The sequence below is a fragment of the Scyliorhinus torazame genome, chromosome 5, assembly GCF_047496885.1.
Source record: "Scyliorhinus torazame isolate Kashiwa2021f chromosome 5, sScyTor2.1, whole genome shotgun sequence".
NCBI classification, from domain to species: domain Eukaryota; kingdom Metazoa; phylum Chordata; class Chondrichthyes; order Carcharhiniformes; family Scyliorhinidae; genus Scyliorhinus; species Scyliorhinus torazame.
In genome coordinates this window covers 229,899,124-229,921,337 of record NC_092711.1, presented here as the reverse complement: position 1 = coordinate 229,921,337, position 22,214 = coordinate 229,899,124, and the positions used below count along the sequence as shown (strand labels likewise).

At 47.6% G+C, this 22,214-nt stretch overlaps 1 protein-coding gene across 4 annotated transcripts in view; it reads left to right on the top strand.

The window, feature by feature from the left end:
* Nucleotides 1-22,214, top strand: part of diaph2 (diaphanous-related formin 2) — a 983,399-nt gene that overhangs the window by 334,080 nt on the left and 627,105 nt on the right. For all 4 annotated transcript variants that reach the window (XR_011946649.1, XM_072505206.1, XM_072505205.1 and 1 more), the window contains 4 exons: nt 279-397; nt 2,170-2,234; nt 11,948-12,052; nt 21,151-21,507. Coding sequence is in view for 3 of the 4 variants with exons in the window: in XM_072505206.1 (XP_072361307.1) it covers nt 279-397; nt 2,170-2,234; nt 11,948-12,052; nt 21,151-21,507 (646 nt within the window). In the remaining variant the exon portion in view is untranslated. The remainder of the gene's footprint in view (nt 1-278; nt 398-2,169; nt 2,235-11,947; nt 12,053-21,150; nt 21,508-22,214) is intronic.

Genomic DNA, 22,214 nt, shown 5'->3' with positions numbered 1-22,214 from the left:
ATCATGACTGGCCCAAAGGTGTACAACTAAAGCCCTCTCTGTCTTATACAGTGTTAAGTGGAAGGGAGAGTGGGGAGAAGCCAACTCATTATCAGTTGCTGGTATATATCTCTCTCCATTAGAGAATATGTAGCAAAAACATCTCAAATTGAATATAACTTATCCTCAGTTCAATCAATAAACTTGAATTAAATATATATTTTAATGGTGTTTTTTATTGAGCTACTTCTGGTTTGTACTGTATGAAAAAGATTTTTTTTTGATTTTTATGCTTCCAGACCACAGTATTACAAGATAATTGAAGAATGTATTTCCCAGATAGTATTGCATCGAAATGGAGTAGATCCTGATTTTGAATATCGCAAACGATTAGAAGTAGATTTTAGTCATCTTATAGGTATGTTTGAATATGCAATCAACATGTGATTAAAACAGCTAAGCTGTGTCATTTCTCTTGAAGTTTTCAAAGTGCTCCAATTTTCTATCGCATTGCATCTTTGTTGTAATTTCAATTTCCAGGAAGTTCCAAATTATACGGGCGGCATGGTAGCACAGTGGTTAGTTCAGTTGCTTCACAGCGCCAGGGTCCTGGGTTCGATTCCTGGCTTGGGTCACTGTCTGTGCGGAGTCTGCATGTTCTCCCTGCGTCTGCGTGGGTTTCCTCCTGGTGCTCCGGTTTCCTCCCACAGTCGAAAGATGTGCAGGTTCAGTGGATTGGCCATGCTAAATTGCCCTTAGGTTAGGTGGGGTTACTGGGTTACGGAGATAGGGTGGAGGTGTGGCATTGGGTCGGGGGCTCTTTCCAAGAGCCTGTGCAGACTCGATGGGCCGAATGGCTCCTTCTGCACTGTAGATTCTACGATTCCAAAATAGTATAACTTTTTAAAATAAAGTGCAACTGTTGACTAAGTAAACATTTCAATCAACAGAGAGAAAAAGAACCAATTTAATCATCACTTAACTACCAATATGGCATAATAGAGCAATGCCACACACATTTGAACTAATCTGATATGATCCTCATGGACAGATGACTGCTGCTGTTTTCACAATAGAAAAACAGTATGTAAAGCAACTTAATATTCTTTACTCAATAGAGTTAATTGTTGGTTAAAAATCCAATCCAAGTAAGTTGTTTCTTGCATGAAATGCTTCATACTTATCTGTTGACTGCCCACACATAGCCACATTTCATACTGAATGAGTTTAATCCAACATTCAAATGTTGCAGGCAAGTACCGAAGGGTGAGATCCTGAAAAGTATTTAAAAGCGGTTTATTCAAATCTCCATGAAGTAAAAGAAAGTTAATGCCGAAGTTTTTAACAAATTTAAAAATTGACTGAAAAATAATAATCTTTATTGTCAAAAGTAGGCTTACATTAATACTGCAATGAAGTTACTGTAAAAAGCCCCTAGTCGTCACATTCCGGCGCCTGTTCGGGTACACAGAGGGAGAATTCGGAATGTCCAAATCACCAAACAGCACGTCTTTCGAGACTTGTGGGACGAAACAGGAATACCCAGAGTAAACCCACGCAGACACAGGGAGAACGTGCAGACTCCACACAAACTGACCCAAGCCGGGAATCAAACCTGGGACCCTGGAGCTGTGAAGCAACTGTGCTACCGCGCTGTGCACATGGTTGCATTAACTAAATAGTTAAGATACAAGTTTGCAAATTGCATAGCCAAAATGTGCAGGTAGTGAAAGTAGCCAAGTTTTTTGAAAAGGTGTTATTGCTTTTATGCTCCATTACATAGTGAGAAGACCCCATCTGTTTGTCAAGGTGTCCAGCAAACCAAGTTCGAATTCTACATGTTATTCACACAGTTCGACAATACATTATACCCTCTTAAAGTCTTTGGGGGATTTGAGACGAGTACATTTTTCTAACGGAATTTCATTTATTGATTTCATAACATTGCTGTGTGCATATTTCATTAGGCTTTGTCACACTATGATGGTCAGTTTTATTAAAATAACTGATAAAATAACTCCCTTGCAGACATGCAGATTGTTCTGAAGGTTGATATGTAACTAATTTAGAACAAATATCGGCTGTGAAAATGAATACCGTCTACAGTATTAGAATTCAGCTTCAATACTGTTCCTTCTTGTAAGATGCAATGAAACTAAGAGCACATAACTAATTCGTATATCTTTACAGATCAATGTGTTGACAAAGTGAAGGTAGAAGAAAGTGAAAAAATGGCATCAGAATATTCTAAAAAGGTAAGCCCACAAAAAACAATTTGAAGCCGTAATTTACAAAACTGATTTGTGTTTTTGGTATGGAGGCGCAAGAGGAAGTGACAACTTCACATTATGTTGATACAATTTAGCCAAAATTTGTAGCAGTTTACACAGATTAGCATTGCACATCTATCAGAATGCACTGAAAGCAATCAACATAAACTAGGGACGGGATTCTGGCCAAAGGGGGGCACTATTTGGCAGGCCGGATCCGTGAGCGGCCAGCGCCTTGTTGTCTTCTGTTCTCGACATCTTTGTCAATCTCTTTTTTTTTTAATATATTTTTATTAAGAATTTTTCAATAACAATATTTCCCCCCCCCCCCTTAACAAAGAAAAGAAAAAGAACTTGCGTGGCAAGACATGAACGTGGCAAGTCAATAAAATACAGAACTTTGGACATTGGATTCTTCCCGTACATGTCAGTTTTGGAATCATTCATGTGCTTTCTTGCTCACATGCCCCCCCAAGGAACCCCCCCCCCCCCCGAGAGATGGCCTCTCCCCAACCCCCCCGGGTTGCTGCTGCTGCTGCCCGACCTTCATCTAACGCTCCGCGAGATGGTCTAGGAACGGTTGCCACTGCCTGTAGAACCCCTGCGCAGACCCTCTCAAGGCAAACTTTATCCTTTCCAATTTGATAAACCCAGCCATATCATTTATCCAGGCCTCCACACTGGGGGGCTTCGCCTCCTTCCACATTAGCAAGATCCTTCGCCGGGCTACTAGGGACGCAAAGGCCAGAATACCGGCCTCTTTCGCCTCCTGCACTCCCGGCTCGTCCACTACTCCAAATAGTGCTCGCCCCCAGCTTGGCTTGACCCGGACTTTCACCACCTTAGATACTGTTCCCGCCACTCCCCTCCAGTGCCGGGCATGACCAAAACATATGGACATGGTTTGCCGGACTACCTGAGCACCTCCCACATCTGGCCTCTACCCCAAAGAACTTACTCAGCCTTGCCCCCGTCATGTGCGCTCTCTGAACCACCTTAAATTGTATCAGGCTAAGCCTGGCACACGAAGAAGAGGAATTAACCCTACTTAGGGCATCAGCCCATAGCCCCTCCTCAATCTCCTCCCCCAACTCCTCTGCCCATTTACCCTTCAGCTCCTCTACCAAAGCCTCCCCCTCTTCTTTCATCTCCTGGTATATCGCCGACACCTTGCCCTCTCCGACCCATATGCCCGAAATCACCCTATCTTGAATCCCCTGTGCCGGGAGTAGCGGAAATTCCCTCACCTGCCGCCTCACAAACGCCCTCACTTGCATGTACCTGAAAGCATTTCCCGGGCGTAGCCCAAACTTCTCCTCCAGCGCCCCTAAGCTCGCAAACGTCCCATCAATGAACAGGTCCCCCATTCTTCTAATCCCTGCCCTATGCCAGCTCTGAAACCCCCCGTCCATCCTTCCTGGGACAAACCGATGGTTGTCTCTGATCGGACACCACACCGAGGCTCCCGTCGCACCCCTGTGCCGTCTCCACTGCCCCACATCTTTGGCGTTGCCGCCACCACCGGGCTCGTGGTATACCTTGTCGGCGAGAGCGGCAGCGGTGCCGTCACCAGCGCCCCCAGGCTCGTACCTTTGCAGGACGCCATCTCCAACCTCTTCGACGCCGCCCCCTCTCCCTCCATCACCCACTAACGGATCATTGCCACGTTGGCTGCCCAATAATAACCACCCAGATTCGGCAATGCCAACCCTCCTCTATCTCTGCTGCGCTCCAAGAACCCCCTCCTTACCCGCGGGGTCTTGCTCACCCACACAAATCCCGTAATGCTCCTGCTTACCCTCTTGAAAAAGGCCTTGGTGATCACAATGGGGAGGCATTGAAATACAAAAAGAAATCTCGGGAGGACGACCATTTTAACCGACTGTACCCTACCCGCCAGCGAGAGTGGCAACATGTCCCACCTTTTAAAATCCTCCTCCATCTGTTTCACCAATCGCGTCAAATTGAGTTTGTGCAGTGCCCCCCAGCTCATAGCTACCTGAATCCCCAAATATCGAAAGCTCCTTTCCGCCCTCCTCAGCGGTAGGTCCTCTATCCCTCTTCCCTGGTCCCCCGGATGGATCACAAAGAGCTCACTCTTTCCCATATTTAGCTTATAGCCCGAAAAGTCTCTAAACTCCCGTAAGAACTGCATTACCTCAACCATCCCCTCCACTGGATCCGTCACATACAGCAACAGGCCGTCTGCATACAGCGACACTCGACGTTCCTCTCCCCCTCGAACCACCCCCTTCCAATTCCCTGACTCCCGTAACGCCATGGCCAAAGGTTCAATTGCTAATGCGAACAGCAGAGGGGACAGGGGGCACCCCTGCCTCGTCCTTTGATGCAGCCGGAAATACTCCGACCTCCGCCGGTTCGTGACCACACTTGCCACCGGGGCTTTATACAGGAGCTTAACCCAACTAATAAACCCTCCCCCGAATCCAAACCTCCTCAACACTTCCCAGAGATACTCCCACTCTACCCGATCAAAGGCTTTCTCCGCGTCCATGGCTGTCACTATCTCCGCTTCTCCCTCCACCGATGGCATCATTATCACTTTTAAGAGCCTTTGCACATTAGTGTTTAACTGCCTACCCTTCACGAATCCTGTCTGGTCCTCATGAATCACCCCCGGAACACAGTCCTCAATCCTCATGGCCAACATTTTTGCCAGCAGCCTCGCATCTACATTAAGGAGCGAGATCGGTCTATATGACCCACATTGCAGTGGGTCCTTATCCCGCTTTAAGATCAGAGAGATCGTCGCCTCCGACATTGTCGGGGGCAGGGTCCCCCCCTCGCTTGATTCATTGAAGGTCCTTACCAGCAACGGGGCTAACAGGTCTACATACTTCATGTAAAACTCCACCGGGAACCCATCTGGTCCCGGGGCCTTCCCTGCCTGCATGCTCCCCAGTCCTTTAACCAGCTCCTCCACCGCAATTGGCGCCCCCAGACCAGCCACCTCCTGCACCTCCACCCCTGGGAACCTCAACTGATCCACGATCCCCGCATCCCCTCTTTCCCCCCTGAGGGCTGGGACCTATACAGTTCCTGGTAAAAGGCCTTAAAAGCCTCATTCACTTTCCCTGCAGTCTGCACCGTAGTTCCCCTGCCATCTTTGACTCCACCTATTTCCCTCGCTGCCATCCTCTTAAGGAGCTGGTGTGCCAGCATCCGGCTTGCCTTCTCCCCATATTCATATATCGCCCCCTGTGCCTTCCTCCACTGTGCCTCTGCCTTCCCTGTGGTCAACAGGTCGAACTCCGTCTGGAGACTTTGTCTCTCCCTGAGTAGTCCCTCATCCGGAGCCTCTGCATAGCTCCTGTCCACCCTTAAAATCTCCCCCACTAACCTCTCCCTTTCCCTGCCCTCTCTCTTCACCCTGTGAGCCCTAATGGAGATTAACTCTCCCCTGACCACTGCCTTCAGCGCCTCCCACACTACTCCCACCTGCACCTCCCCGTTGACGTTAGCCTCCAGATATCTTTCAATACACCCCCGCACCCTCCCGCACACTTCCTCGTCTGCCAGCAGTCCCACATCCAACCTCCACAATGGGCGTTGGTCCCTCTCCTCCCCCAGCTCCAGCTCCACCCAGTGCGGGGCATGGTCTGAAATGGCTACGGCCGAATACTCCGTTCTCTCCACTTTCGGGATCAGTACCCTGTCCAAAACAAAAAAATCTATCCGGGAGTAGGCCTTATGTACATGGGAGAAAAAAGAAAATTCTCTGACCAAAGGTCTGGCAAATCTCCACGGATCTACTCCCCCCATCTGATCCATAAACCCCCTAAGCACCTTGGCCGCAGCCGGCCTCCTCCCCGTCCTAGATCTGGAACGATACAATGCTGGGTCCAGCACCGTGTTAAAATCCCCATTATCAAACTCCCTACCTCCAGGTCTGGAATACGCCCCAACATCCGTTTCATGAATCCTGCATCGTCCCAGTTTGGGGCATATACATTCACCAGTACCACCTCCGTCCCCTGCAACCTACCACTCACCATCACGTATCAGCCTCCCTTCCGCTACTATGTTCTTGGGCTCAAATGACACCCGCTTTCCCACCAGTATTGCCACCCCTCTATTCTTCGCATCCAGCCCTGAAAGGAACACCTGTCCCACCCATCCCTTCCTTAACCTGACCTGATCTGTCACCTTCAGATGTGTCTCCTGAAGCATGACCACGTCTGCCTTCAGTCCCTTTAGGTGCGCGAACACTCGGGCCCCCTTAACCGGCCCATTTAGTTCTCTCACATTCCACGTGATCAGCCGGATTGGGGGGTCATGCCTATGAAAGGTCCAAGCCTATTCTGGCGTTTCAAAATAATGGTGTCTGTCCTGGTAAGTGACCCACAGTCGCGCAGGCTGTAGCATGCCGATCCTGACTCTTTTTCTATGCAGCACCGCCTTGGCCCGGTTGAATCCAGCTCTCCTCTTTGCCACCTCCGCGCTCCAATCCTGGTATACTCGGACTTCCGGTGACGGCGGGCGGGAGGCGGCCGCACAATGGAGGGCTCCCATTCGGCAACGGCATTTTTGGGGCTTTAAGCCCGGTCCCAGGGTCCACGGAGGCGGCAGAAGCAGGGAGAAGGCACGGAGGAGGCACAGTGAAGACACAGGAGGAAAAAAAGAACAAAGAAAAATGTCGAGGGTGAGCAAGAAAACGGCCGGAAAAAAAAAGCTGAAGGTCCGTCGGGGAGTGGAAAGGTCACCGCGGGGTCACCAAGGAAAATGGAGGCTGGAGCACCAGGGAAGGCCACACTGCTTACGGCTGAAGAAATAACTAAGGTGATGGCTGCGGAATTTGAAAAGCAGTTGGCGCAGATTGCGAAATGCATGAAGACGGTGAGGAAGCAGATGAGGGAGGTTTTGAGTGTGCTGGTGGAGGAGGCGGTTTACCGGGTGAGGACGGAGGTGGCGAGCGCAGTGGCGGAGGTGCGAGAGCAAGGGGAGGCGCAGAAGGAATTGGAGGAGACGTTATTGCAGCACGGTGATCAACTTGCCTCGATGGGGAAAGAGATGCGGAAGGTGATGGATACTAACAAGGATCTGCGAGGAAAAATGGAAGACCTGGAAAACAGATCCAGGCGACAGAATTTGAGGATTGTGGGGCTGCCCGAAGGAGTTGAAGGACCGAAGCCGACTGAGTATTTTGCCGCGATGTTGGCAAAACTATTGGGGGAGGGGGAGGATCCCTCCCGATATGAACTGGATCGGGCTCATCGGTTGTGGAGGCCTGTACCAAAGGCGAACGAGCCGCCAAGGGCAGTGACTCTGTGCTTCCGTAGGTACAGGGTGAAGGAGAATGACCTGAGCTGGGCCAAGCAGAAGCGGGTGGTGCAGTGGGCTGGAGCTGGTATACGTGTATACCAGGACTTTATGGTGGAGCTGGCAAGGAGGCGGGCTGCCTTCAACCGGGTGACGAGGCACTGTACATTAGCAAGGTGCGGTGCGGCATTGTATATCCAGCGAAGCTGAGGGTGACTTACAAGCTCAGGGACTTTTATTTTGGAACGGCGGAAGCAGCGGAGGAGTTTGCGAAAGCAGAAGGACTGTGGCAGAACTGACAAATTGAGGAATGGCCATGTGCCGATGTAACCTCATGACTGTATTTTCTTCTTTTTTGTATCACTGCGCGCGGGTGTAGAGACTAAAGGAGCCAATGTGGTATATATTTGGACAAGGGAAGGGATGGGACTTTCACTCAAAATGAGAGTTCTTTGGGGTGTAGGTGGATATGCGGGGTTTGTGTGCTAAAAGGGGATCTTTGGGCTTTCCTAGGGCCGGGCAAGTGGGAAAGGGACCCTGGCGGGGGCCTCCACGCTGGCCGGTTTAAGCCGGCCAGTGAACGGGAGTGAGGTGGGGGGTGGGGCTGCGGCCATCGGAGCCTGGCAGAACAGGGTCCGAGTGGTCTAGCCGGGGTGGAAAGTTGGGGGGAAGGAACCGAGGTTGGGAGGAGGAGTTTTACAAGAGGCAGTGGATGGAAGGGGGGGGGTGAAGAAAGAGAGCTGTGTAAGATTAAGGGTGACTACGGGAATCCCTGATTCCTTTTTGTCATTTGTTTATGTAAACATGTGGGTTGAGGTTTGGGGGTTGGTGGGTAGATGGGATCGTTGTTATTATGGGGGCTGACATATCTTGCTGATTATTGTTGATGGATGTAAATGTGGGAGAAAATGTGAAAAAGGAGGAGAATTAAAGAAAAAAAATCCTGGTATACTCGGATCACCGCGTTCTCCCATCTGCTGTTCCGCACCTTCTTGGCCCATCTCAGCACACTTTCTTTATCCACGAAGCGATGGAACCTTGCCACTATCGCCCTTGGCGGCTCATCTGCCTTGGGTCTCCTCGCCAGGACCCGGTGAGCCCCTTCCAGCTCCAGGGGGGTCGGAGAGGCCTCTGCACCCATCACCGAATGGAGCATCGTGCTCACGTACGCCCTAGCATCAGCTCCCTCCACTCCTTCAGGAAGACCCAGAATCTGGAGGTTCTTCCTCCTCGACCTGTTCTCCAGGACCTCAATTCTCTCGGCCCACCTCCTGTGCCCCGCTTCGTGCGCCTCCATTTTTACCGCCAGGCCCTGGATATCATCCTTGGAAGTGTTCACCTTATCGTTCACCTCACGAAGCTCCACCGCCTGGGTCGGCTGGGTCTCCTTCAGCCCCTCGATCGCCAACAGCATCGGCGCCAGCACCTCCTTTTTCAGCACCTTCACACATCTCATGACGAACTCCTGCTGGTCTGGCCCCCACGCTGCTTGCACTCCGCCATCTTGCCTTCTTCCCCTCGTTTTGTTCTCTGCTGCATGGCTTCTTCCCTCATTGCTCCACCGCTGCTCCCTGCCAAATATTGTGGGGGGGGGGGGTCCTCACTGCTCCTTCCCACATGTGATCAACCAAAAAAAAGCTTCGTTGGGGCTCCTCTGTAGAGCCCGAAAGTCCGTTTTCGCGGGAGCTGCCAAAACGAGCGGCTTAGCTCCGCATCGCCGCAACCGGAAGTCCATCTTTGTCAATCTCCACCTATCGCTGGCTTCCTGTCCAGCCTCACCGCTCCAACCCCACTCCCGCTACAGTATAAATCTGACCCCATTTCCAGTTCTCTCTAGCTTTGACAAAGAGTCATCCACACTCGAAATGTTAGGTCCCTTTTCTCTCCACAGATGCTGTCAGACTTGCTGAGATTGTCCAGTATTTTCTGTTTTTTGTTTCAGATTCCAGCATCTGGCGCAGAAATGTGATTTTATCTTTATTGAAACTCTTCAGAACATGATTTTATATGATACTCTTTAGTATTTTATTTTGTGTTGTTCAGTTATGGGAATGATGGTTTCCATTGAGTTGTACAATTTTTTCAAAGTCTTTGGGAATCATGGAGCGGGGCTTTCCGGCCTTTCCAGGTAATGGTATTTTTTGGTCCCGCCAAAGGAGATTGTCCCCCCCGTCCCCCAAGAGCGGTGGGTTCCCCGGCAGCAAGACAGGCGAGCTACGCAAAATGGCATGGGCATTGATGGGACTTGAAGAGCTTATCGACAGTCAATTGCGAGCCGCCTCCGCTGCCAGAAAACACACTGTGGGGGATCTGAAAATACCGCCCATAGAATTTATCAACAACAGAGGGAGACATTCAGTCCATTGCACTCCAACATCTTGAAAGAGCTATCTGCTTAATTGTTTATTCCTGTTCTATTGCCATAACTATATATATGTATATCTATCTTTTATAGTAAACTGTTCAATATATTGTTGTTTTTTTAGTAAACAGGCTATAGTAGAATCTTGGTTACAAGATTGAACCCAAGCATCGTGAAACACACTCTGCCAATAAAGTGAATGATGAGTTTAATCTAGCAAGTTATTTAGTAGGATTTATTTATTGAGAGGCCAAGGCCAGGACAACACCAAATTTAAAGGTGTTGGAAAAATGCATGATAAATCAAGAAATAGAGCACTGACATTTTTAGTACCGAAGAAGGCTTTTAGATCCATCATGTCAATGCCAGCTCTTTGCTAAAGCAATGCAAAATGATTCCCACCCTTACTGTCTCCATATCTTTCTCTGCTTCAAATATTTATCCACCCTTCCCTGAATTGGTGCAATAATCCCATCCTCAACCATTCTTCTGATAAAGTATTCCATGCTGTAACAAGTCTTTGAGTACATCCATTTCTCTTCATCCCTCTCCTCACTCTCTAATGATGATTTGAAATTGATCACCCCCTCGACGTTGACTCTCCAACCAGAAGGAATTATTTTTCTTGATTCACACAATGAAAAGCTTTAATTTTTAAAAAAACTCTATTAAATATCCTCTAAACATTTTGGGCACATTAGAAATAAATCTACTCTCAAGTTTCTGCTGTAACTCTAGTTTCCAATCCTTGGGATCACCTTGGTGAGATGATAGGCAGGCTATTCGAATCCCCGGGTGGCTGGAGATGGCAGGGCTTGGGACCTTGGGAGTGCCAACCTGGTAATGGCAGGTTGGCAAAGCCAGGATGTAAAGAGATGGGCATGAGAGGGGTCATGGTCATGAAAGGGGGGGTGCTGAATAGCGAGGAAGCTGAATGTGAGAGCGGGTTCTGAAAGAGGGATACCCTTGATGACCCCATTGGCCTGATACTAGCGAGGATGAAGGGCTTTTTGTCACCCCCATGCCTGTGTGGTGGGGTGTTGTGGAGGTGACCCGGACATTTCATGATGGGGGATGGGGGCGGTTGCCCTTCCAGGGTCAAGGGTTGGGGCGTTGCCCATGACAGTCTGTGCGGTCGCTATGTCTGTTTAGGGGGGCTGGGGTGATGGAGACCCCTTCAACCTACCTTTGAGATCAGGCCGCCCTTTAAAAAGGGTGCCACGATCTCTGAGATGCCGATCTTGTTGGCATCTTTCGGTCCACACTTCCAAAACAAATTCTGTGGGTGAATTCAGTCACAGTCCCTCCAAGCTCCAAAAACAAATTAACTGAGTGTGGGTGGATTGTGATGGAAAGCGCGCCAGAACAGCTGGTGGGATTCTCAACGGCTTTCCGACCTGAAATGACACTTAGTCACTTATCGGAAGAATTGCCCCAAAGTTTCTCTTGATTCTCATTTCTGTGTCAAATGATTCAATTGGACTAGTAATTCTATTTTACTTTTGCAAACTTTCATATCATTTCACATTATTCTGTGTACTGAGAAGTGGGCATGCTTAACTTGCTCACTGTGTAATTTAATTGGTTAATACAGTAGCTTTGTAGGAGATACCAATGTTCTTGTGACTTGATATAGTTATGTTAATTGCGAAACCAAATCTGTTCAAAGCTCAACTGTCTGACAGTCACTTAGTGAAGTTGATGTTTTGTAACATTTGTGGTAGTGGCAATTGTAGTTACTGCTATTTATAGTACTTATTTCTAGATCACAATATATTTTGATCCTTTCTTCCAGTCAAGAGTTATGTTCTGCAAGCATGGAGATGCTAATGCAGAGTTGTTTCTTGGGGAATTTTGCATGACAAAGTTGAATAGAAATAAGGAAGTGGCTTGGGATGAGTTGGTAGATATAGGAAAATAAAGCAAACTGCCTTATTTAGTATATGATTAGTTTATCCATAAATGTGTGTATGTTAGAATGAGATTTTGATTAAACTGAGCATTCTGATAATTAAACTGAACAGACCTGGAAGCTTTAATGATGTATTTGTTTCAGTTTGATGAAGAATTTACAGCTCGGCAGGAGGCACAGGCTGAAAATCAGAAGAAAGATGAAAAAATAAAAGAACTTGAAACAAAACTCCATCAGCTGGAAGCAGAGGTAATAAATGCACCTGCTTTTTGTCAAATTTCAGGAAATAGTTATCATTGAATCCGTACATTGCAGGAGGGGATTGTTCGACCCATCGAGTTTGCGCCTATCCTTCGAAAGAACACTCATGTCCACTCTCTCTTCCACTCTGCCATATCACTGTGACCCCATAACCTAACCTGCACACCCCTGGACACGAAAAGCAATTTAGCATGGCCAATCCACCTAACCCGCACATCTTTGGGCTGTGGCAGGAAACCGGAGCACCCGGAGGAAACCCAAGCAGAGACAGGGAGGGGAGAACATACAAACTCCACACAGACCGTGACCCAAAGCTGGAATTGAACCCGGGTCCTTGCCATTGTGAGGTAGCCATGGGGGCTAACCATTGTGCCACCTTATTAAAAAGAGAATAGTGGAATATTGGCAGCAAGATCAGAATGTAGAAAGAATAATCATTTGGTAAAGTCATTTTCAATGCATGCTAATGTGATGATGATTTGAATTTCCATACGTAATTGAATGAGGAATTAATATGCAATCAAAATCTCGACTTCCTCAACTTAAGGCGAAAAGTAGCCCGAACAGAAATTGTTGGGATATTATGATCCCCATAAAGACTTAAAACTTAAAAAAAATTCCAATGACTGACTGAAATGACACAACAGATTGCAAGCTATATGTGATAAACAATCTTAGAGCAACATTGTTTAAACACTAATTGGTATACAACTTATGCTATAAACTGCAAAAAACATTCGTCATTTAACTTTTAAAATGTTTGACTATCCCCCTCCATGATTGTATTTCACTCTATCCCTTAAATGGACACTTCATTCTCCAGGAACAATCCAAAGCTTTTCTCAGGTCCCGATTGCTTACTTCCTTTTCCAGCTGGATAACCTCCAATTTGCAAACATATTTTCACAGTACAGCCTACCCTGGAGATTATTTTTTATAGTCAAAGCTAGGCGAATCTGTCAGCCTCATTTAAATCCCCATGAACATGGTCTTTGCAATTGAAATGTGAGATCCCACCCTCATTCTATGTGCTGAACAATAGAGATTTGCTACCTCTGTTAATCTCTCTTCGATTCTTGCAGACTGACGATCTGTGAGGTTCAGGGATATCATACGAAAGCCCTGTAACCTGAAAGAGGTTTGTAATGAACACTTTCCCCCTCAAAGGGCATCACCATGGCAACATGAATCACATGGGTCTTGTATGCAGATCGACATGCTAATTAGCTATGTATTCTATCTTGGAATTAAACAGATAGTTTAAAGTGCAATTTTAAAAGAACTAATTCCTAACATTTCCCTGTAACATGGAGATTAATAGTCTGTCCACCATTGGCAAGCTTCCCTAGTCATTGTTTACAGATATTAGTGTCTTGCACCTTCTTCTCAGTAAGACAACCTGGGCCTTCTTTAACCAGCAAGCCACGTAGCCTGCTATCGGGCAAAATTGAAAACTGGTCGCATGAGCCCCTTCATTCCTCCATTTTACTTAAATTGAAGATTTAAATCAATACATTATAATCTTACAAACTTCATATTTATAACAATGTTGACAAGTAGAAGCAAACAATTGAATATTTTGTGCTGCCCTATCTAGTAATAACTGTCCAAAATGGATTTGTGAAGAATGGAAAAAAATCAAGTTTTACTTCATTGCGAATGACGAACATAGGCAAAATTTCACTATCAAGCAAAAAAAGTGTCAGATGAGCTTGAGAAATAGGAAAATCCTGAATTATTATGACAGCAATGACAAGAGTAGCAACTACAAGCTTATTTGTCAAGGAGGCTGGTGCAACTGCCCCTCTGCCATTACTACCAGTTGAGCAATGGTCATTTTAAACAACTTTTATTAGCTTCCTTTGAATGTTGGAGGAGCAATGCCCAAGGAGTCTTTGGTGCAGCAAGGTTACGAAGATTACTAGCATATGTATGCTTCACAGAAAGGAGGGACACAGACTTTGGTTTTAGATTTAGAATTGGACTAAATTTCAAAAATAAGGAAGAGATATACTGCAGTCAGGGGAGCAGCTATTACTGGTAAATCTGCCAGATCTGTTCATGAAGATGGATTATAAAACGTTGTTGAAAGCCAGAGCTCTGAAGAAGTCATATGGACTTAAATTGGTAACTGTTTCTCTCTTCACAGATGCTGCCAGACCTGCTGAGTTTTTCCAACATTTTCTGCTTACCTCATAGACAAACTAGTACTGTAAACAACAGAAATCCTTTAACTTTCCAACAGTGAAAACGTCACACCACAGTTATACTTAATGTCTCACTCTCCCCAGAATAGCAGTTTTCACGAGAACCAGTCTAACATTACCCCCCCCCCCCCCACACACCTTACAACCGATTCATTTTGCCCCGTTTCACCGAGTGATAATATTGTGCGACTGTCAAAAGACATTTTTCTCAGTTCTTTTGGAGAAGTTCCAAACCAACTACCTGCAGTAAGATTCTCATTGTTGAATTTTCCTCCTGGCACACCAGGGCATTTCTTCCAGATTCTTTAGAATGAAATAGGATGTGTGTCTTAAAGCAGAGATTATCCTTCCTCCCACATTCTGCGCCGCCAGCTCACAGTGAACTCGCAACTTCTCTCTGCTGACCACACCAGCGGCAGCCTTTGTTTCTGTGAGACCTCCTCTCTCTCTCTTGTTCTGTCCAAAATATCAGAGACTGAAAATCCATGCACGGTCAGCACAACTGCTCTTGTCTTTGGTAAGTCTCACCCTGGCCCTCCTTGGCTCTCCACCTCGCCAGTTGTAACCATGCACGTTGTTGAGCAGAATTCTGAACTGATCACATGATGCTCTTCAGTATCCCATTTTACTAGGAATTAAAGAAACGGGCCCAAAACATCATTTTATAAAACCTCACATTTATAGCACACTCTTTATTCCCTCAGTATTCTTGGATGCATCCCATCCAATTCTAGTGACTTACCACCTCTAATCATACACAGCCAGCTGTGACAATATGTATATTATATGGTAAATGAAGGGTTAACAATTTAATGTGAATGCATCCAACCACCAGAGGGTGATCAAGAACATACACGTGAATCACGTGATACCCTTGATTTGGGGAGTAGGTGATTGGGCAGCTTAGAGAGTAGTCGTGTTTTAAGAAGCTCTATAGATAGAATCATAGAAGCAAAGACCATCACACCAGCCTATTTAATGTCCCCTCTTTATCAATTTTTAATCCACCCAGTGTCTCAACTACCTTAGAATCATGGACAAATTATGGTGCAGAAAGAGGCCATTCAGCCTGTGCTGGCCAAAAAAAGAGAAAAAATAAACTAGCCGCTCATATAATCCCATTTCACAGCACCTGATCCGTATTCTTATTTTCCACTATAACTTGGGCAGCGTCTTCTTCCTTGGTAAAGATACAATGTACTAATTTCATACCTCAGGCATGTTCTGTCCTCCATTTGTAAATCCCCCTTTTAGTTCTTAATCGGCTTCACTCCTTTTACTACTATATGCCAGTAGATGTTTTTTTTTTTTACCTGCCAATTTCTTCTCATACTTTTGCTTTGCTATTCTTATTTTCTTTTCACTTTGCCTCTAAAACATCAGTATTCAGCCTGGTTCTCAATTGTTTTATCAACCTAACATCTGTTAAATGCATATTTTTTAAGCTTCATCTTATTCACTACCTCTTGTCATCCAAGGAGCTCTGAGTTTATTTGGCCTACCTTTCCTTCTTATGGGAATTTACCTCGACTGTACCTAAATTATATCTTCTTTAAAGGCAGCCCATAATACCTTTACAGTTTTGCCTTCGAATCATTAATTCCAATTTAGCTGGACCAAATCTGTTCCCACCCCATTGAAGTTGGTCAGGCCCTAATTAATTATGTTCACTCAGAAATGCTCCTTATCATTTTCCATTGACAATCCAAGCCATCTGATACTATGTTTGACCCACTACATTCCCCAGAACCAGATCTAACAGTGCCACCTTCCTCAATGAGCCAGCAGTATACTGACAAAGAAAATGTTCATGAACACACTTTTAAAACTCTTTTAAAAATATATATTTTATTGAGGCATTTATATTAGAAATTTTAACAGAATAAACAACCACACACCAAACAAACAACAAAACCCAACCAACATGCTTACATAAACAACTCCCCAATCACAATTCCCCACTAACCTCCCCACACCTTACCCAGCTCCCCATGCCTCCCCTTTTAACCTCCTTAACTTTTCCCAAAGTAGTCGCTAAACGGCTGCCACCTCCGGGCAAACCCCAGCATCATTGCCCTCAGGGTGAACATGATCTTCTCAAGCCTAAGAAACCCAGCCACGTCACTAACCCACAACCCTGACTTCGGGGACTCCGAGTCCCTCCATGCTAACAAAATCCGTCTCTGGGCTAAGGCCAAGACATGGGTCTCTCTCGCCCCCTGGACAACACTAAGATAGTGTTGAAAGCGCGAGTGGGGGAGGGGAAAGTCCCCTTCTATAAACAAATCACCAAACTACTCGATCCCCGCCCACTGCCACCCCCGAAACTCCCCATCCAGCCCCCCAGGAACAAACCGGTAGTTGCCACATATCGGTGTCCAAACCAAAGGCCCGTCCAGCCCCATGTGCTGCCGCCACTGTCGCCACACCCTCAGGGCTGCTACCACTACTGGGCTTGTGGAGTACCTGGTCGACGAGAATGGCAAAGGTGCCGTTTGCAATGCCCCTAAACTCAGATCCTTACATGAGACTGCCTCCATCCACTCCCACACTGACCGGTCCCCCACCACGCATTTCCTGACTATCGCTATGTTCGTCGCCCAATAGTAATTTATAAAGTTCGGGAGTGCCAGCTCCCCCGGCCCCTCGACCCTGGTCCAGCAGCACCTTCACCTGCAGGGTTTTATCTGCCTACACAAACCCTGAGATCACCGTATTTACTTTCTTGAAAAACGCCTTGGGAATGAAGATTGGGAGGCTCTGAAAAACAAACAAAAACCTCGGGAGGACTGTCATCTTCACCGCCTGAACCCTCCCCGCCAATGAAAGCGGGAGTGCACCCTACCTTCTAAAGTCCCCCCTCATCTGCTCTACCAATCGAGCCAAATTTGACTTATGCAGCTGCTCCCACCCCGCCCCACCTGAATGCCCACCCCCCCACCACCACCACCTTGAACGGCATCTTCCTGCCCGCTCGCCTGGATCGGAAAGACATCCCTTTTACCAATGTTCAATTTATACCCCGAATACCGCCCAAATTCCTCGAAGAGCCCCATAATCCCCCCAATACCATCTAACGGCTCGAAATGTACAGCTACAGATTGTCCTGGTAAAGCGAGACCCTGTGCTGCAACTTGTACTATCCCCCTGCCAGTCCCTCGACACTCTCAACGCCATCGCTAATGGTTCAATAGCCAGGGCAAAAAGCAGTGGGGTGAGTGGACATCCATCCCTCGTCCCCCGGTGCAGCCTAAAGTAGTCCGAGATCACTCGGTTTGTCCGCACACTCGTCACCGGTGCCTGATACAGCAGCCAGGCCCAATCCACAAAACACTGTCCAAACCCAAATCACCTCAGCACCTCCCACAGATAATCCAACTCCACCCGATCGAAGGCCTTCTCCGTGTCCATGCCACCCTCCACCTCTTGTTCCTCAGAGTGCGGAGGGGTCATTATCACGTTTAGCAAAATTCTGATATTAGCCACCAGATGCCTCCCCTTCACGAACCCAGTCTTGTCCTCCACTATGACTTGGCCAATTACTTGGCATCCACATTTAAATGTGAGATAGACCTGGATGACCCAAACTGCTCCGTATCCTTATCCCGCTTCAAAATCAAAGAGAACGAGTCCTACAACTGCGTCGGGGGGAGTGCCCGCCGCTCCCTTGCCTTGTTAAACGCCCTCACCAACATGGGCCCCAGAACCCCCAAGAAATGTTTATAAAACTCCACTGGATATCCATCCGGGCCCGGGGCCTTGCCCGACTACATCGCCTCCAGCCCCTCCTCCTCTTCTACCAATAGGGGCACCCAGCCCCTCCACTAGTTCTTCCACCCTCGGGAACTCAAACCTTTCCAAAAACTGCCTCATCCTCTCCATCCCGGCCGGGGGTTCCAACTCATACAGCCTCCTGTAGAAATCCCTAAACACCCCATTCGCCCCCACCAGGTCCAAAACCGTGTTCCGCCCTCTGTCCTTCACACTTTCCCGATCTTCCTCGCTGCCCCCTCTTTTCTCAATTGGTGCGCTAGCATCCTGCTCGCCTTCTCACCATATTTATTCCTCCCCCTCCCCCTCCCCCCACCCCCACGCTCAAACATTATCCAGGTGCAAACTTAACAGCACACCCCAACCACAAAGACAACCCACCATCCTCACCAAGAGCAATGGCCCCAAACACAATACAAAAATAACCCAAACAAACCCAAGGGAACAGTAGCGAACATCTCCTCCAAAGTTCAGTGTCGTCTTTCTCTTGCCAGTTCATTGTCTCTGACAAATTCCATCGCCTAGTAGCTTCTCGAACATTCGAGCAACATGCATGCCGGCGTCCGCTCCCTCGCTGCCCTCCGGCAGTCCCACGATCCTCAGGTTCTGCCTGCGAGACCGATTCTCCAGGTCCTCCACTTTCTCCTGCAGCCAGCTCTATTTATCCCGCATCATCCCCATCACCGCTGCCATCGAGGTAAGCTGCGCCTTGTGCTCCCCACTGTCTCCTCCACCTTCTGGATCGCCTGGCTCTGGGCCTCCAGCCTCGACTCCATGCGGTCGATCCCTGCCTTTATAGGGTCCACCACCGTAGCCAGGTTCTCCTTCCTCTGCTGGGTGAACTTCTCGTTAAGAAAGCCCACCAGCTGCTCCGTCGACCATTGAGAGGGTACGGCCGATCCCTGACCCTCTGCCATCTTCACCTGTGTCGCAGGCACAACTCCAGCTAACCCCAACTGTTCCTTTATTTTTCGGTCACTTCTGGTCCACGAATCCATCCACCGGTGGGACTGTTTCTCCTTCAACCCTTCCAGCACCTTTTTTTGATCTACCTGTTAGCCAGAGAAACGGTCCGCAAGTTCCACCACGAGCGGGGGCACCAAATGTGCGACCACTCGCACCATGGCCGCCACCGGAAGTCACTTGGTGGATCAGATTGAGGGACTGAATAGCCTACAGTGTTCCAATTTTCCCAACGCAACTGAAGGTGAAGAGAGAGATGAAAATGAAGGGAAAGAGAGAAACGGTCTTCAGACTGGCCAAAGATCTTCTGGGTGGCCTCATTAACTTTCTGACAACTGCTATTTTGAGCAATATATTTTATTTTACATGATTTTCTGAGCATCAAATAATTGTTTACCCCACTGAGCATAGTGAAAAATGCACATGATTTAAAAGATGTGTGTTGCATAGGTTTTAACCTTTGCTGACAAGATCAGGATATCTCAGTAGGATATCTCAGTGGGATATCATGTTAAGGAAAAGAACAGCTACAGAAATTGTCGAATGAAGGAAATAACTTATTTTTGGGAAAACAGAAAACTGTTTAAGTCAGTGACTGAATGATTAAATTCTAATGAACGTTGGTTCAAAGCAAAGGGACCATTGCAATTGATAGCTATGTGGCTATAAAACTAGCATATTGTGCTTATTTTAGTGGATTTTAAAATGCATTTTGGGGATTTGGGGCTTCTTAATCCCTTTAAACACACATTGCAAGAAATGCTAAGATTGTATTCAATGATCTCCCAGACTGAAGTTATATTTTAGAAAGGCAATACAGCTGTCACTCATATATATTGATACATGGGGTGCTATTCTTCCCCCTCCCCCTACGCCGGGTGGGAGAATCGCCGGGGCACCGTGCGACCCCCGCACGCGATTCTCCCACCCCCCCCCCCCCCCCGGAAACCAGCGGCGCACGATTCGCACTGGGCCGCTCGGAGAACCGGCGAGCGGCGATTCTCCGGCCCGGATGGGCCGAGCGGCCGCTACGACATGACAGGTTCCCGCGGGCGGCGTCCACCGCTGGTCGCTGCCGGCGGGAACACTGCGGGAACGCTGGTGTGGCGGCCTGTGGGAGGGGGGCCTTTTCACCGGGATGGCCTCCAATGGGGTCTGGCCTGCGATCGGGGCCCACCAATCGGCGCCCCCCCCCCCCCGGGCCTACCTCCTTCCGCGCGCGGCCCCAGAATACCGGCCCCATTTTGGTGAGGGGCCGGCGTGCGTAAGACGTTCCCCACACATGTGCAGGATTGGGCTGCCCCAACTGCGCATGTACGGGTTGGATGGGCGCCGCGTAAGGACGCTGGAGCAGTGTGAACTGCTCCAGCGCCATGCTGGCCCCCTGTGGAGGCCAGAATAGGTTGTGCCCGGACCCTGTTCGCGCCGTCCTGAAACGTGACGGCGTTCACGATGGCGCGAACACTTGGCCTCCATATCAGAGAATCGCCCCCATGATATTTTGCTTCTGGCTTGTGTTTTTTTGACTAAAAGCTGGTTTGCAAAAGAAATACTTGCTTAGGGGTATGTTATGTTAATCAGGATCATAAATGAACACTCTCTTGGAAGCACATATGCTGAGAATTTCCAGCACTTTATGGTTTTATCAGTGACCGGTTGTTGGAGCTAGTTCAGTACCATAAATGTATATGAATTTTGGGCTGAAGTAAGAAGAGTCAGGACTCTGTCTTCAGTGCTTTCATGTAATTGTAGCGTACTGTTTTCATCCACAGTGAGCTCAAAGGGGTGGTTATAGCAGTTCTTTTACACTTTGATGCTAAACTATATAAATGGGATAAATGGTTTAATAAAGAACATTGGGTACTGTACTCCATTAGAATTTTTAACACAGTAGACTACATCGGTCATCCATTCACAGCTGATTGTCACACTGCTAATAAGTATTTAATGACTAAAATCTATTAGAGATTCAACATTTTGTGCACATTTTATGATTGAATAGGTGATTGCCCCATAGTATGTCTATTCACCTTTTTTTCTCACTTACATGAGTTATAATCTCAATCCTGAATTAGTTGCATATCTTATTTTTCTGAGCTTTACATATTTTTATGATGGTAACTGATATTTAAATTATTTTTGCAGCGGAAAGCAGCACCTGTGCCTTCTGGTGCCCCTCCACCCCCACCCCCACCACCACCACCTCCTCCACCTGGTGGAATTCCTCCCCCACCTCCTCCACCTCCCCTCCCAGGAGGCATTGCTCCTCCCCCTCCTCCACCTCCCCTTCCAGGTTGTGGACCACCGCCACCACCTCCACCTCCACCTCCTGGAGGCCCAGGTATACCACCACCACCGCCACCTTTTGGGGGCCCATCTCCTCCACCATTGTTTGGGGGTGCACCTCCTCGTTCAGGAGCCCTTGCAATTCTGCCACATGGACTACAGCCAAAAAAGCAATACAATCCAGAAGCTGCAATGCGCAGAGCCAACTGGTCTAAGGTGAGCATTTGTTCGATGAATGTGTATTTATTTTTGTGTCAACTATTGTATCTTGGATGCTTTAGCTTTTAACGCTAAACATCCAGCCTGAAAGATTACTGTTCTACCTATTACCATCTCTTACCATCTACCCATGATCTGTACAGTACTAATGAACACCTAACTCTAAACAATTTGCCTTTGCCAAAACCCGTGAATACATTTGCCAGAACCATTATTCATTTTAACCACAGGTCCCTGTTTGAATTCCCCCATTCAGGTTTCCACCTTTTAACAACATGGAAGTGGCTCTAAGCAAATGCACTAATGCTGTTCTTTGAGAGTGTGATCATCATGCATTTTCCCTCTACAATTCCTCTATAGTTTTCGATTAGGGCAAGGATGAGCTCAGGTTACATTCCCAGATAACATACCTCCACTACTGACGAACAGTGGCAGCCATGTGTACGATCTACAAGATGTACTGCAGGAGCTTACCAAAGTTCCTTGGGCAGCACCTTCTAGGTCCACGATCACTAGAAGGGCAAGAGCAGTAGATACCTGGGAACACCACCACCTGGAGGTTCCCCTCAAAGCCACTCCCCATCTTGACTTGGAAATATATTGTCGTTCCTTCACTGTCGCTGTGTCAGAATCCTGGAATTCCCTCCCTAACAGCATTGTGGATGCACCAGCACATCATGGACGGTAGCAGTTCAAGAGGTCAG